General features: G+C 40.9%; 1 protein-coding gene across 1 annotated transcript; it reads right to left on the reverse strand.

Annotated features, from left to right (window-relative positions):
* Positions 1–787: 787 nt before the first annotated feature.
* INSIG1 (insulin induced gene 1) lies at positions 788–12,476 on the reverse strand. Its single transcript, XM_015832526.1, has 6 exons — positions 12,442–12,476; positions 9,034–9,440; positions 6,714–6,838; positions 4,926–5,092; positions 3,779–3,878; positions 788–1,972 (listed from the first exon to the last, which is right to left on the reverse strand). The coding sequence occupies exons 2-6, from the start codon at positions 9,431–9,433 to the stop codon at positions 1,943–1,945; spliced, it is 822 nt and encodes a 273-aa protein (XP_015688012.1). The 5' UTR covers positions 9,434–9,440; positions 12,442–12,476; the 3' UTR covers positions 788–1,942.
* Between the last annotated feature and the right edge of the window lie 3,339 nt (positions 12,477–15,815).

Raw genomic sequence — 15,815 nt, forward strand, 5'->3', positions numbered from 1 at the left:
AATCTAAAGCTATACAGTCTACTTTTTTTACTACTTAACCACCACCACCCCCCGCTTGTCCGCTATTTTTTGGAAGCAGACCTGGCAACCCTACTAGCCTTCCCTTTTCGGCAGGATTTTTCCAGTACCTGAATTTAGTTTCTACTTCAAACAGAAAATCTATACTGACATCTCAGATGTAATGTCCCCAGGAAGGCAAAAGAGCCTCGGAGTCTGCAAAATCACTTTTGTTGTCTCATTCACCATGAACTGGTTGGTTTAAGAAGGGAGTCTTAAGTCTTCTCCCGATATTATTGTAGGCAAATCTCCTATCCCACAGCTGCATCCCTGGAGGGTTTTGTGTTCCCATCTCCCAAACAGTTATTCAGTGGAGGTCAGAAAGTAAAGTTAGAAAAGGATCCAGTTTGAAAAAATGCTGTTTTGGAGAAGATTCCTCAGCTTATCTAAAACCCATAGGGAAACTAATGACTCTGCAGATGTTTTGGGCTCTCAAGTTCTCATCATGCAACAGGGAGCATGATTAAAGACAATGGGAAGTGGTTCAATAATTATCTGGAGCTCCCCAACTTCCTTTCCTTGATCTAGAAAACATAAACCTTTTGACTGGACTGGAAGCTGAACAAGGCTGGAAACAAAAGTGCCTAAAATTGTATGATAATGCAGCATGAGCTCACTTTTGTTATCAGAGCCACAGGAATTGAGTATTTCTCAAGAGTTTTAGTAAAGGATGCAAAACTAGCAACACTAGTTAGATTATTGCTGATGCTTGCTTTCATGAAGCATTAAATAAGTTCAAAACTTTTTCTCTTTAATATTCATTGTTTGCTGGAGACATTAAAGAGGATTCTACAAGGCTCAGATTCCTTTCAGCTGTACATTGCACTTTAAATTTTGAAACTTAACACCCGCTCATTAGGTCAGTGGTGACATAGTATTGAACAAACTATTGTGCTCACCCTGGAACTAGTTGAGTACACAGATATTTAATGCAGTGACATTAGCACTTTTTCTTATAAAGCAATCACAGATTGCAAGTTCTGCAAATTTGCAAAATCATGAACACAAAATGATCTCTTCAGAAATTCAGACAAGAAATCATTTACAAAGACTTTTAACTAACACTATTAACTTTCCCCGTTCTTTTCATAGCAAGTCCCGTTTCTGCTCTGAAACCTACCAGATTCCCAGAGAATTTAACAAGTACCCCACAAAAACGTCCTCTTCTTCATGGTATAGTATAATGAAGACACACTCATTGGTGAAATCATTAAGGACCCATCTAAAGCCAGACCCAGTAGGCTATCCCTTGGAAAAATGTAAATTTTGACTGCGTGTTTCCAAGAGAAATGATATAGGGAGCCATAAAACAAGTGAGCAGCTAACAAACTGTTGATTTTCAAGATGGTTTGCTCCGCACTTCAAGAAGCCAGGTGCTTAAGACATAAATCAATGTAATATTCCTGTGCTAGCCCTTTTACAATAAGAAGGTCTGCAAAAGCCTCTTCTCTAAGACCTGGCCCTTATTTCTTTATACAACAATGGTTCTTTCATTCAGTCCCCTTAAAGGCAACAGCAGGATGAACGATCCTTGGGAGAATTACTATTCCACTGCTCCACCAGGCCATACCAAGCAATTGTCTTTGGGTATGGGTAGAATTAAGATTTGCTTCAAGGCTTTGAAAATGGCAGCTGTTTCAAGGATTCGGAAGGACAGCCATTATGATTCGGCTTATTGTGCATGAAAAATCTGTGCTGAACGTTTTCCACCACAGAGTCAAACCCAGAAAGTTCTCAGAAATAAATCAAATAAATCTTGGCCACTTTATAGTGAGTTCATTCCTTCCCAAGATACAGAGAGCTCATGCTGGTAATTCAAGACGAAAAATCCTAGCTTGAACTGATCCTTATTCTGCTTTCACCAAGACAGGTCAGATCCGGGTATTTAGTCACTGTGAGGTTTCTCGGGACCACCCTGTGGACAAAGTCAAAAGTTACTGTACTCCATTGAAATCTGTCTTCTTTGACATTAGGGAAGCTGTATAAGCTTTAGATTCCAAAATGCTATCACTGAAATGCTAGAGAACAATCTGATATAGCAGCCAGGAATACCTTTCAGGTAACTCCTTTCACGAAACAAAGATAAGAATTTTGTAATCGTTGAAATATTAAATACCATTTAAAAACCAAGAACATGAAGGGAGATGAGCAAGCCTGCAAATTAGCGTTATAATCCAGTGAAGCGTCCTTTTGCTTCCAGCCACCACCCAATGATAATTACTACCCTGCTTGTTTCTGGAAACTGGATCAAAGGTCAAAATTGGGCACGTTGCACATTTTCCAGTCAAATAAGGCTTGGAGCCCAGAATAAGCATGATTATAGGTCCTTTCTGCTTTGGACAGCATATTCTGCAGGATATGAAAATGCCACAAAGCTCTACAAGGCATGGGGCCAGCATATTTGAAGGACCACTTCTCTCCAGTTACATCTACCTGGCCAATCAGAGAGGAAAGGTAGGGTATGTTGTGGGTTGCATATTTTAAGGAGTATATCCGAAGGGATCTAGAAGAAGGGCCTTCTCTGTGATGGCTCCTTCCCTTTGGAAAATCATTACCCCAGAAATCAGGTGGGCTCTCTCTTGCCACTTTTTTGGAAGATCCTGAAGATGTGATTCTGTCAATCTGGGAACCCCAGGCTGATTCAGAAACAATCAAGTGGGTTGTATGATTGTACTTGTCATTGCCACGGGGGAGGTGTGGGAGATTCTGGGTTTTTATATTGTTGATTTTTTAATGCTGTACACGTTGCCCAGAGTCACTGTGTGTGAATCGGGCATTCATGCAAATCAACTTAATAAATAAAGTAAATGATACTCCTCTCTGCAGTGGGAAAAGCAGACTTTGTTCCTTTAAACAAGATGATTAGAAACTGACACAAACTAATGTAAACTAAGGAAGAAGAAAAAGAATCAAGGAAAAAACGAAAACTGCAAGGAAAAAAAGTTGAAGAAAATAGGAAAGGAAAAAAAGGGGGCTTTTGGTGTTTTTCACATTTGTATTTATAAATACAGATGTTCTGACCTATCTGTCTAAAGCTATATGTTACTCTTCTAATCTATCATATCTAATTATCAAACCCATACATCACAAGTTTATTTTTTTTCATTTTTATGCAAAAAGTCCATAAGAGACTTCCTGTCACCAACAAATGTAGTAAGCCTAATATCTGGAAGCTGTTGATAAACTCGCCTACTTGAGAAGTGAGAAGTTAGAAAAAAACCTTTTTTTTCCAACCTGCTTTTCAATACATTTTATTTATCTAAAATCTCTTCATTGACAAGGCTGCTGGCAGAACTATCTTGAACCCCAGACAAGGATCCTCCATTACTATGCAAATTTGTTATTCTAGTTGTAGATAGATAGAAGAACCAAGGCATTTAAGAAGGCTGAGGCCATACATTCTTAGTAAAATCAATCAATCCTTACACTGAAGAAGCAAGTTTTCTGAGGCATTTCCTGAGATTGAATGCCACAGCTATTTCAGTATAAAAGTCACACTTAGCTACAGTATTTTCTATCTTTTTAATGAAAAAACATACAGAAGGGCTTAGCAATAAACATGTCTGCAGTCTGTCTAGGATGCTATACATTTACACGGCTTTAGAATACCTGTCATTATTAACAGGCATCATTACTTATTACATCCATAGGTAATAAGTATGGTTTTATCAGCCGAAGCAGCACTTTTCACTTTAAAAATCCAGCATAAATATATAATTACCATAGCAAGTTGCCGTCCTATGTTTCCTACAGTCACACCTCCGGAGAAAAATATACATGGTAGCCAAGAACGGATATAAAGGAAATCTGGAGATGTATACCTAAAGGAAAGGAGAGGGGAAAAAAATTGGAGGATTGTTTGTAGTTTTAGCATCTCATCAAAACTGATCTGGACATTTCGTTCTGCTGGAAATAGGGACAGCATAAGGAACTCAGATTTTCATATCTTATTAGAAGTACCAAATATACACATACAACTATATTTAAAATTAATGCTAATGCTTTTATAATTACACTTTTATGCCACTGTAAGTTGCCCAGACACATTCTGGATAATGAGACATGTGGCATATAAATTTAATAAATAAATACAAACACATTTATAGAGAATATTTTGAATGTATTCCTGTGTCCTAGGAAATCCTAAACCTAGAACTAAGAAAAATCATGATGCAGCTTTGTAAATAAGTCCATGGAAGTTACTAACTGGTTAGAAGTAATTCAGGTCTCTTCTGACATAATCTTTGGCTTATGTACACAGTAGAGAAGAGGAGCATAACAGTTCCTCAATACTTTCTCATTCACTTGCTTATCTGCAACTTCACAGGGCTAACTTTTGGCAAATGCTCAAATTGCCTGGTTTTAGGCAAAGACACAAAAGGAAAAAAAATACCCTCTTTGTGCCCAGTTCCAGTATTCGCTGTACATACTACCAAATCTAAAACTATTTGCCCATATTACACAGCTAAATTCTGATCTTGCACATAGAAATAAAGCTGTGTTATTAAGTTAGGGCCAACATTTCCCTCTTTAATACAATAGCCATCAATATTTGAAGAGCTAGTTTGGTGTAGTAATTAAGGTGCTGGACTAGAAACTTAGAGACACCATGTTTTAGTTTACCCTAGGTGAACCTAGGGCTAGTAAATCTCTCTTAGGGCCACCTACCTCACAGGGATTCTCTTACAGAGAAAATAGGAGGTAGCAATATTATACAAGTTGCCTTGAATTCTACAAAACAAATGCATATGATAAATCTAACAATCAATAAAGAACTATAGTAAATTGAAATGAGTGCAGGCATAATTCGTGTCTTTTAAAAAAAAAGGCTGAACAATTAGAAATAAGAGAATGCAAGAGGTACTTACTGATAAACTCCATTATAGACCAGAAACTGTGTAATCAGAGTAGCTACAAAAGCAATTGTAATCCCAAGACCAAGACCACTTCTCGAACGATCAAATGTCCACCAGAGGCCCAGCGACAAAGCTGCAAGGGTCAGGGAAAGCTGGATATTGTTTGCAAAATCCAATTTCTAAGAAGTCAGTTAAGGAAATTTAATGGTCTGGCAAATTTCTTGCTCCATGAAAAATTCTTAATATCTAGCCAAGTATTCCACCTTTTTATCCTTTTCACTTTTGATAGGTTCTTTACCTTTCCTACCATTATCATTATGTCTTATCCATAACATGCACATGCAGACATCAATTTATAGAAAGTACAAGAAGTAGGAATAGTATACTTGGGAGATCATTTTCCCGCAAACGTACGCGATTCCTGGTTCCAGCTGAGTATCTCAACCTGCAGGGGGCAATCTTTTCTATGTGTTTTCTAAACTCTCTTAAAAGAGACATTAAATTTTATGAAGTAAAATTTAAAGCCATATCCTGAGGGAGAAGTTATAACACAGCGAAGAAAAAGAAATTATTATTTTTACAATTAGGAAGACTGAACTATCACATTTATCTTAAAACAATGTCTTATATGAAGGCCGCTGGAGGACAATGGATTGTTAAATAAATCTCCAATTCTATAAAGTGACATTTTAAAAGAATGATAGGCCTACTGTTTTTTTATAAGTGTAAAAGAAAAAAAAACTTATGCTCACAATTTGGTACATTTCCAATAAATTTTTCTTGATAATACCTAAACAATACCCTATGAAGAGATAACGATGGGAGCATCTCACTTTGCTATTTAAGTTTGTTGGTATGAATAGTGTAAATATTAGATATAATGTGGCTAAGTCTTTGGAAGCCAGGAAGGGAATATAAAAATCCTTCAGATCACAGTCAGTATCTCTGCAAAAAATAGAATGGAATCAAGCAAACCCTCATGCCATATGGTTAAGGCACCAGGCTAGAAACCAGGAGATTGTGAGTTCTAGTCCCACCTAGGCCATGAAAGCTGGATGAGTGACTTTAGGTCAATCACCAGGAGACAGTGAGTTCTACTCCTGCCTTAGACATGAAAGCCAGCTGTGACTTTGGACCAGGCCCTCTCTCTCTCTCAGCCCAACTCACCTCACAAGATGGCTGTTAGGAGAAAATAGGAGAAAGAAAGAATCTATATGTGCTGCCTTGAATTATTTATAAAAATAACAAAGGTGGAATATAAATACGGTAAATAAGATGGGGTTTTCCCCCCGCAAACTCAAGTAGCTTTAGTTTAGATCAGGGGTAGGCAACCTTGGCTCTTTTATGACTCGTGGACTTCAACTCCCAGAATTCCTGAGCCAGCATGGCTCAGCATGGAAACCTCTCCCTTTCCCCTCAGCATGGCTGGCTCAGGAATTCTGGGAGTTGAAGTCCACGAGTCATAAAAGAGCCAAGGTTGCCTACCCCTGGTTTAGATTCTTCAGGACAAAACTGAAGAGAAATAATACGTTTTAAGCAAAGACCTTAGAGCAAAGTTTTCCAACTTTAGGAACTTTAAGATATATGGGTTTCACCTTCCAAATTCTGGCTGGGGAATTCTGGGAGATGGAAATCCAGACATTTTAAAAGTTTCCAAGGATGAGAAACTCTGCTTTAAAGTATAAGTAGCATAGACACTGATTTGTGAAACATAATTACTCAAATCAATTGAAGCTGGTCCTCTAATGATGGGGGAAAAATGCTAGCCAATGTTAAAATTTTTGTTTTTTCCAAGGATACAGCACTTGCATGGTTAATGCCAACGAAGACGGCAATGCATCGCATTACGCTTGCCCATTCTCGTTTGAATTTGTGAGGTTCACCAAGACGGCTGTCAATGCAGGGGTACAGCAGGCCAATAACAGCTGTAAAAAAAAAAGTAATATGAGAGATGATTGTTCTGTTATCATTAAATTTCCTCTCCACAGCAAACAGCAAAGCCTAGTTTCCATTTTCTGACTTACTGAAGATTATAGGTAGACCTCAACATATGACCATTTGCTTAACAATTGTTTCAAGTTTATGAGTCCTTGCACTTATGACACTGGAGAAGCCCTAGGGTTACGTGATCAAAATTGGGCATTTGGAAACCAACATGTCTTTATGATAGTTGCAGCATCCCAGGGTCTCATGGTCACCATTTATGACTTTCCTGGGGTGGGGTGAGGGGTTTTGACAATCAGAAATGAAGAGGGAAGTCAGATTAGTTTAATGTGACTCGCTTAACCACCACAGCAAAAAAAAAGCAGGCACAACTTATGTAACAACTGCCTCACTTAGTGACAGAAGTTCAAGTCCCAAATGTGGTTGTAAGTTGAGGACTACATGCATATTTAAAAAACTTCATCAAACTGTCTCATCATAAGGTTTCAACAAAATACAACAGTGGTTTTAAAAAATAACATTTATAGTGCTGGGCAGATTACTTAGAATATTCACTTCAGATTCCTAGAAGATAATGATTTCTTATGTCTAATAATTAGGTAAATTATAGGTGAAAAAGTCTACAAAAAGTAGCATTTTTTGTATTTCTAGAAACCTTAGCAGCCTTCAGGAATCTTTCTACACACAATGCTTGCATTAAAAATAAACGACTGCTGAAGACTTTTAGCCACTAGTGAAATGAACAGAAAGTTTAAAACTTTATAAATATTGTAATTATTGATATGGAGCCTTTAAGTAAAAATCCAGTATTTCTTCTTATTCTTTAATCCAGATATATAAACTAAATACATTTTCTTCCACTTGAAGAAAATGCTTTTTTGCTGAAGGATTTAGGCAAATAGAATGCAACATTTAACTTTTAATTATAGCATTTATATATTATTTCATCAATGATGGATTCATCAATTTAACAGGTATCTAATGCTGAAATAGATTGTTTCTGAAGCAATCAACAATTATTTTTGCAAATAATACTTACTGTATTCAACAGTAACTTATAAGAAAGTCTCTCTAAGGCTCAAACTCTGTGATTTAAGCCACTATAAAATATAGAAATACCCTTTTCCCCTATGGAAAAATCATGTGATGTATTTTTCAGATCAGCACAATGATTAAGTGACAATGCCCTGGTTCTCTCCATGACAACTATGTAAGTTCAGTGAAACAATTATGTCTATGCTTTCTTTTGCCTGATTTATTTTACAGCTTATGCTGTAGTGGTTAAAAATATATATATCCACCTATTTTTGTGAAATAAAAGCTAGTTTCTTTTTCCTGTTTTGACCTGCAAAGAAAAGATTTTAAGTCTGATACCATAAATGGCTTTGCAGCCAAAGCTATGCGCAATCTTCTGTCAACAACAGCCCTGTTAAATACAGTGATTTGGAACCCGATGCCTGAAAATACCTTTTGGAATAATAATTCTCAAAAGGAACTAGCTTACCAAACTGAAAAGGAATTATAGTAGTTCAACTTGAGCTTTTACTTGTACTTTGCAATATAAAAGGGTCATTTTCTATGAACATCTTGCTAGGAACTGAAACTGCTCTTAAAATAGGCACTAAGCCAGTCTCAGTTCCTCTCTTCTGTCACAACATGTGACTTCCTTGTTTTTGATTGAGTATGTGGCATGTTCAGACTGAGAACCAATAGGAACTGGAGCACGCGACTCACCAGTTTCCACAGCGAGCCAATTATGTGGCCAAGAGTAATGATGAATCACGCCAGCTCCTGGATTAAAAACTTGCCAAGCAATAATAGCTAGAGGAAACTCTTCTTGCTTGCAGGGTGAAAAATAATGGCAAACTCCCAAAGCTTTTGGAAGGAAGAAGGAAACACTGTGCTGCTAAAGGTGTTATTTTCTTACACCTAATCTCAGTGTTTTCCTTGTGAGGTCAAATACGGTCCTATCAAATAGCATCAATATATATAAGCTCTTAAATGCCACTGGGCACCTGTTTGGTTATATAATAAGGAAAATAAAAACCACTTTGCAAGTAATTAAGCAAGAAAATAGCACACACTGTTCTGGGCAATGAACTAACATCCTTCAACCCAGCCTGGAGACACAACAATTGGAAATTCCACCACCACCTTTAAAAAGTTTCCCACTTACCTGCGGCTGTCCCACAGCAAGGGGGCACCCACCAGGCAGAAGAGAAGATTGTAGAGATGACTTCCTCAGGGAACAGTGTGACGTTCCTCTGGATCTGCAGTAAGTTTAGCACCAGTGCAAGGAAAGTGCCCACAGCAAAAAGCACCAGGCTGCGTTGCAGTAAGTCTCTGCTTAAGTTCAAGCTGCTACCAGGGCCACTGCCTCTGTTTGGGCTGCTCGGGTGCCGGGCTGCATGGCCCACCAAGGTCAGAGGAGAACTGGAAACAGATGAGGTTAGCATTTCACCCACTTTGGCTGCTAGCCCTGTTGAAGTTCCACCTAGGTGATCCTTGTATCTTCCCCTGGCTGTACAAGAGCAACTCCAGGTATGATTCTCAGGTTGAGGTACAGGTTTCTCCATCAGGTTCCTGAAAGAGACGTGAAGGTCGTATAGAATCCAGAATGCCTCAAAAGCCCTCAGTATGTTATGTGCTATATGATTTTATCTCTATAAAAATTTCTCCTCATACTTCTCTAATTAACCAAGGCCTGATCAAATTTCAGTTTATAATGTGGAATTCAGTACCACTGAATTGGTAAGGCCACACTTGGAATACTGCATCCAGTTTTGGTCACCACAATATAAAAAAGATGTTGAGACCCTAGAAAGAGTGCAGAGAAGAGCAACAAAGATGATTAAGGAACTGGAGATTAAAACTTATGAAGAACAGTTGCAAGAATTGGGTATGTCTAGTCTGATGAAAAGGAGGACTAATGTTGACTGATAGCAGTGTTCCAATATTTGAGCAGCTTCTACAAAGATGAGGAGGTCAACCAGTTCTCCAAAGCACCTGAAGGCAGGACAAGAAGCAATGGATGGAAACTAATCAAGGAGAGAAGCAACCTAGAACTAAGGAGAAATTTCCTGACAGCGAAAATGGAATGGCTTGCCTCAAAAATTTGTGGGTGCTCCATCACTGGAGTTTTTTAAGAGATTGGACAACCACTTGTCTGGACTGGTATAGGTCTCCTGCAGGGTGTTGGACTAAACTCCCTCCTGTTATTGTTATTTCTCTGACAGCATTAGTATAGGAGCAAAGAAAATGATTTGAAATGTCAGCTTGAATGCTATTTTAGAAATGATCTTAAGGAATTTTCTCCTTACCTTTAATTTAAAAAAGTCCTCTCCATCTCAAGTCTTGACCTTCCTAACCATATTATTTTAAGAATTAGGGATTTGAAGTATCTTATAGTGAAACTGAGGTAGTAATTCTGTGTCTTATTACCAGGCTATAGAACTAGAAGCCCGTTAAAATTGATACTTAGCCAAGCATATTTATGAAGTCACTTGACTTCCTTATCGCAAAAAGCTGTTGCCAAAGGAAACGTGCTTTGAACTTCTGGAAAAGCGACAAGATAAAACCATTATTAAATATTTACACTGTTTCAAGGAATATAATTCCACACAGATTCTACAGAAGAGTTATCTAGAATTCCAAATACAAATATCAGCATAAAATATAAAGTATATAATTTTATATATCATGATGTCAAAGCAGCAAGAATTTTCTAAGAATAAAACATTGTGCTTTAAACTTAAACTGCCAACAAGTTGGTGACTACATAAGTCGATCTTTTTCAGGAACACCAGTTCCAGATCTTCCAAACTTGCACTCATCCATCTTGTTACTAATTGCCCTCTTCTCTTTCCTTCCAGCTTTCCCAGCATTTAGACTTTTGAGTGCACTGGATCTTCACATTATGTGTCCAAAGTATGATAATTTGACTCTTGCCATTTTTGCCTCCAGTGAGAATTCTGGACAATTTGTTCTACAATCAACATTTTCTTGGCTGCCCATAGTATTGTGGATTTCAACTCCCAGAATTCCTCAGCCAGGAATGGCTGGGGAATTCTGGGAGTTGAAGTCCACAACTCTTAAAGTTGCCAAGACTGGACACTCTGGTATACAATCTTCAAGTGTTACCAAGTATGAAATGTAGCATTACATTGACCAATGACATGGCGATGACAAAAGGGTTGGAAGGGATCTTGGAGGTCTTCTAGTCCAACCCCCTGTTCAAGCAGGAGACTCTATACCATTCTGGACAAATGGTTGTGCAATTTCTTTTTGAAAACCTCAGCTTTCAAACAGCTAGAGCCTATAATCTAAAAGTTCTCATTTCATGTAGGTTATTGAACTGCCCCCTTTTCCTCTTCAAAGTAGGGCAAACTGTAATAAGATGCCAGACTAGTTTTGTCTATTTGGTGGTACAAGAATGCTAACATTGTAGGAAAACAGCTGCCTCTTGGGAGATCTTAGTGAAGGTCACTGTATCTGGGCAAAGAACCTCTTCTGCTGTAGGGATAGAACCACCAGATATCCGACTACCATATTATCCTGTCAGATAAGAGGGAGGCGTAAAATAAACAAGGTCTGCCTCCAACTCAGACTAGTTGTGCTTTCTCAAAACTTCATCAGCCTAAACATGTGACTTCAAACTTTGGAAAAAAAGCTAAGCAGGATCACTGTTCATAGATAGTTGGATGGGAGACCACCAGGAGAAACTAAGGCCGTAGGCCAGCTTGGGAAACTTCATTCTGGAAGGCAATGGCAAACCATTTGCATATTGTTGGCAGAAAAATGACACAAAATTACAAGAAATGACTCAAGGGACTGATTATGTTGCTATTTTAGGTGCAACTGAGACTTCCAATCTTCTGAATTGGTCTCTTGTCCCTCCAGCATTTAACTGTAAAGATTGGAAGGAAGCTTAAAGCTTCTACTGTCATTTCTCTTGGTCCTGAGGCTCCTAGCTATTAAGCCCTGCCACTGCTGCCTGCAAGCAATCATTCAGAGAATAAAGTAAGATGCTAACCATGCATGTGTTACACATGGAGCACTTAACCATCCCACCTACTTATTCCAATACAGGGTGGAATTGGGGGGGGGGGGGGAGATTTAAATGCAATTTTTTTTTACACAGAAGCACAAAGTGAACCCAACCCAAAAGTCCATCTCTCTCTCCCCCAGCACAGCCCAACTGGATATTCTTACAAATTAAGTTTCCTCCAACCAGGTCTGTCAGAAAAATAACATCCCTCCTCTGGGGTGTGTGTGCATCCTGTGGGCGCCCAGTTGGAGGAAGCCTATTTGCACCAAAAGGCTAAAAAAGCCAGAGCTGCTCCCCCCCCCAACAGATTCGAGGAAGAGGGGCTCTAACACCCACCAGGTAGGGCGCGGGGACCACCGACTTTCCCCCTCCGCCCGGTACCCGCAAGTAGATTGCCTCCATCGGTGGAGTCTCGGGTGACCGCTACCTGCCCGTCTTCCACGAAACCGGTACCGTTGAAAGGGGGGGGGGCGAAGAAGCGTCCCTTTCACTCTTCTCCACCCCCCCCAAACACAGCCCCCCCTTCCCTGCTCCTACCTGCTGGGATTCGGGCAGCGGCGTCCCTCTCACTCGGCTCCGCACGCACACGCGCCCGGCCGGCTTATAAAGGCGCGAGCGCCGTGGCGCGAGCCTCTTCGGGCTGCGCGCCTCCGCCCCTTCAGCGGGGCGCCGCTGCTGAGGCTGACGCGGCGAAGAGGGAGGGGACGGAGGCGGGGCTGCCGAGCAGTCCCTGGAACGGCATTGCAGTCTGGTGAGGCCAGCCAGCCAATCGGAGCCAGGCGGGCCATATGACGTGAGGGACACACCACCCGCTCTTCCCTCAACTGACAGGGCGGGAAGGAAAGAGAGAGACTCAGCAAGCAAGGGGAGGGGGAAGGCGCGTGGCAGGAAGGAACGTCCCAATTCTAGCGGGGGCGCGGGGGGGGGGAGGATGAGGTTGTGGTGGCGCCCTTAGCGGGGCCCGCGTTGGGGTGTCCGCGTGTCTTTCTTCATACAGCTCGGCTCCCCCCCTCCAGGGAACCCGCTTTCCTCCTATCCTCCCTTTCCGTTGGCTCCTCCTAGTCACGTCGCCTCTGCTGCACAGTTGGTGGCTGCGAGAGCCCCGCGCGGGAGGACACGCGGGGGGGTGGGCGCTCCAGAAGTAGGTGTTTCTGACCGTTTTAACCGTTGGAGGCTTTGTATCACAACTCCCATCCGCCATCGTCGCTAGTGGCCTTGCTGGGAGAGGATGAGGGTTACAGGTAGTCCTCGATTTAGGACTACAATGGAGCCTAAAATGTACGTTGTTAAGCGAGACATTTTAAGAGACTTTTGCCCCATGTTACGACTTTTCTTGCCACAGTTGTTAAGTGGATCACTGCTGCAGTTGTTAAGTTAGTAACAAGATTGTTAAGTGAACCTCATTGACTTTGCTTGTCAGAAGGTTGCAAAAGGGGAAGCCATGACCCCGGAATACTGCAACCGACATAAATACGAGTCAGTTGCCGAGCATCCGAATTTTAATCACGTGACCATGGGGATACTCAATGATTGCAAGTGTAAAAAGCAGTCCTCACTTTTTTCAGTGATAACTTTGAATGGTCACTAAATGAACTGTAATAAGTTGAGGACTGCCTGTATTGTAATCTATCAGTTTGGAGCCATGCTGGACAAGAGAGATGGGGCCAGAGATTTTTCCCAGTGTGTTTTTCCTGAGAGAACTGGAAAATGTTTCCTAAGAGGGAAGAGTGTCTGCAGAGTGTGGCCCAAAATCAGGAAGGCTGCCATTCTGACTTTTTTGACCATAGCCTGCAGAGGGAGAACTTATTATGGATGCCACACAGCCTAAGAGTTTTTTGTTATTATCTGCAGGGTGGGAGATAATGTGGTTTTACTTATGCATACACTGGGAATGACCCACCCACCCTTACGGCAGAGGAACCCACAACCTGCCTCTTTCCCCTGCAAGCATTTCTCCACTTTGGGGGGGGGAAAGAGATTGACCTTTGTCCCAGTATCTTGTCTCCTGCCAAAGGGCACATTGCCAAAAAAAATAAATAAATAGCCTGTAAACTGGTCAAAGTGTCTGTCCATGAGGACTGAATCATTCCACTTTTCCTTTTTTCCAGACTTCCCCAGCGGTTTTTATCCAAATGCAAATGTGTAGTGAAAATAAGAGTTGGAAGGGCTGTGTAGTCCTCTAGTCTGATCTCTACTAAGTCCAGGTGATCCAAATTAAGATGTCCCTGATATAGATGGTTGTCCAGCTTTGCTTAAGCACATCCAGAGAAAAGAAATGAGGATCAGTTTCTTTTAAGAATTACTTCCAATACTGAACTCCTCCTACAGGTGGGAAGCTTTCCCCCAATGTTATTTGGAGTTTGCAGTAGTTTGATCATGGTTCTGGATCTTTTAGTTTGAGAAAAGCAAAAGAAATCAGGATTCATTTTTTCAGATAATTTATTAATTCATTCGTATATCTCACTACAGTGATTCTTCGTGTGTTACAAAGTTAAAAAGTCCAGAAAATCCACCAAAGAAGTAACAAACTTATTAAAAACAATAAAATTGATCAAAACTATTAAAAATAATTAATAATGGAACACAGTTTCCTAAAAGTACAACCACTTAGCAAGCTTAGCATGTCCCTGGATTCCTGGGTTCTTCCAGAAGACCAAAAAGGTCAGAGCCATTCTTACCTCAGGAGGGCAGGTGACTCAGCAGAATAAAGCTCTCCTGACACTCATCAGATGACCTTCTTATACAGGATCCATGGCATGCGCTTCCTGGCAGACCTGATAAGATGTGATTGGAGTGAAATGGACCTTCAAATACTCTGCCTTCATGCCAGGTACTTGTTGCCTGGATTCAGATAGTCCTCAGCTTATGACCATTATTGGGACCAGAATTTCCGTTGATAAGCAAGGTGGTTTTTAAGTGAGTAGCACCTCGTTTTACAACCTTTTTACCATGATTAAGCAAATCATTCACTTTATAAGTGAATCGTGTGGTTGTTAAGTGAATTCAGCTTTTCTCATTGAATTTGCTTATCAGAAACTGCCTGGGAAGATCACAAGTGACAATTGTGTAACCCTGGGATGCTGCAACTGTTGTAAATACCGTATATGCTGATTGCAAGCACACAAAGTTTAATCACATGACCATAAGGATGCTGCAACAATTGTTAAGTGTGGGGACTGGCCGTAATTTTTTCCCCAAATGCAGTTGTAACTTTGGTCACTAAATGATTGGCTGTAAGTCAAGGACTACCTGTATTCCTTTCCCTCCCCCCCCATTTTTGAAGGTAGAATACCTGTATTTGCTATCCTCTGTCGTCATGTATATTTATTTATTTATTTATTATTTAAATTTATATACCGCCCTATCTCCCTTACGGGACTCAGGGCGGTGAACAGGCAATAATAAAAATCACAATAAATATTGAATAAAAAGTCTGCTCTAAAATACCCCATATAAAACCCCTAGCAAAGCCCAATCAAAACTATGCCAGGCCGGCCGCATGGAATAGATGGGTTTTCAAGGCTCGGCGGAAGAGGCGCAGGTCCGTAGTTGTACGTAGGTCGGGGGGTAGGTCATTCCAGAGGGCAGGAGCTGCCACAGAGAAGGCTCTCCCCCTGGGAGTCGCCAGCCAGCATTGACTGGCCAACGGCACCCTAAGGAGGCCCTCTCTGTGGGAGCGGACTGGTCGAAGGGAGATATTTGGTAGGAGGCAGTCTTGCAAATACCTAGGTCCATTGCCATGGAGCGCTTTAAAAGTTGTTACTAACACCTTGAAGCGCACCCGGAAGGCCACCGGCAGCCAGTGCAGCTCGCGCAGGAGAGGTGTTACATGGGAGTATCTAGAGGCCCCCAAAATCCCCCGCGCGGCCGCATTCTGAACTAGCTGGAGCCTCCAGGTGCACCTCAAGGGG

The sequence above is a fragment of the Protobothrops mucrosquamatus genome, unplaced genomic scaffold, assembly GCF_001527695.2.
Source record: "Protobothrops mucrosquamatus isolate PMUCROS unplaced genomic scaffold, P.Mucros_1.0 scaffold5, whole genome shotgun sequence".
In the NCBI taxonomy this organism is placed as follows: Eukaryota; Metazoa; Chordata; class Lepidosauria; order Squamata; family Viperidae; genus Protobothrops; species Protobothrops mucrosquamatus.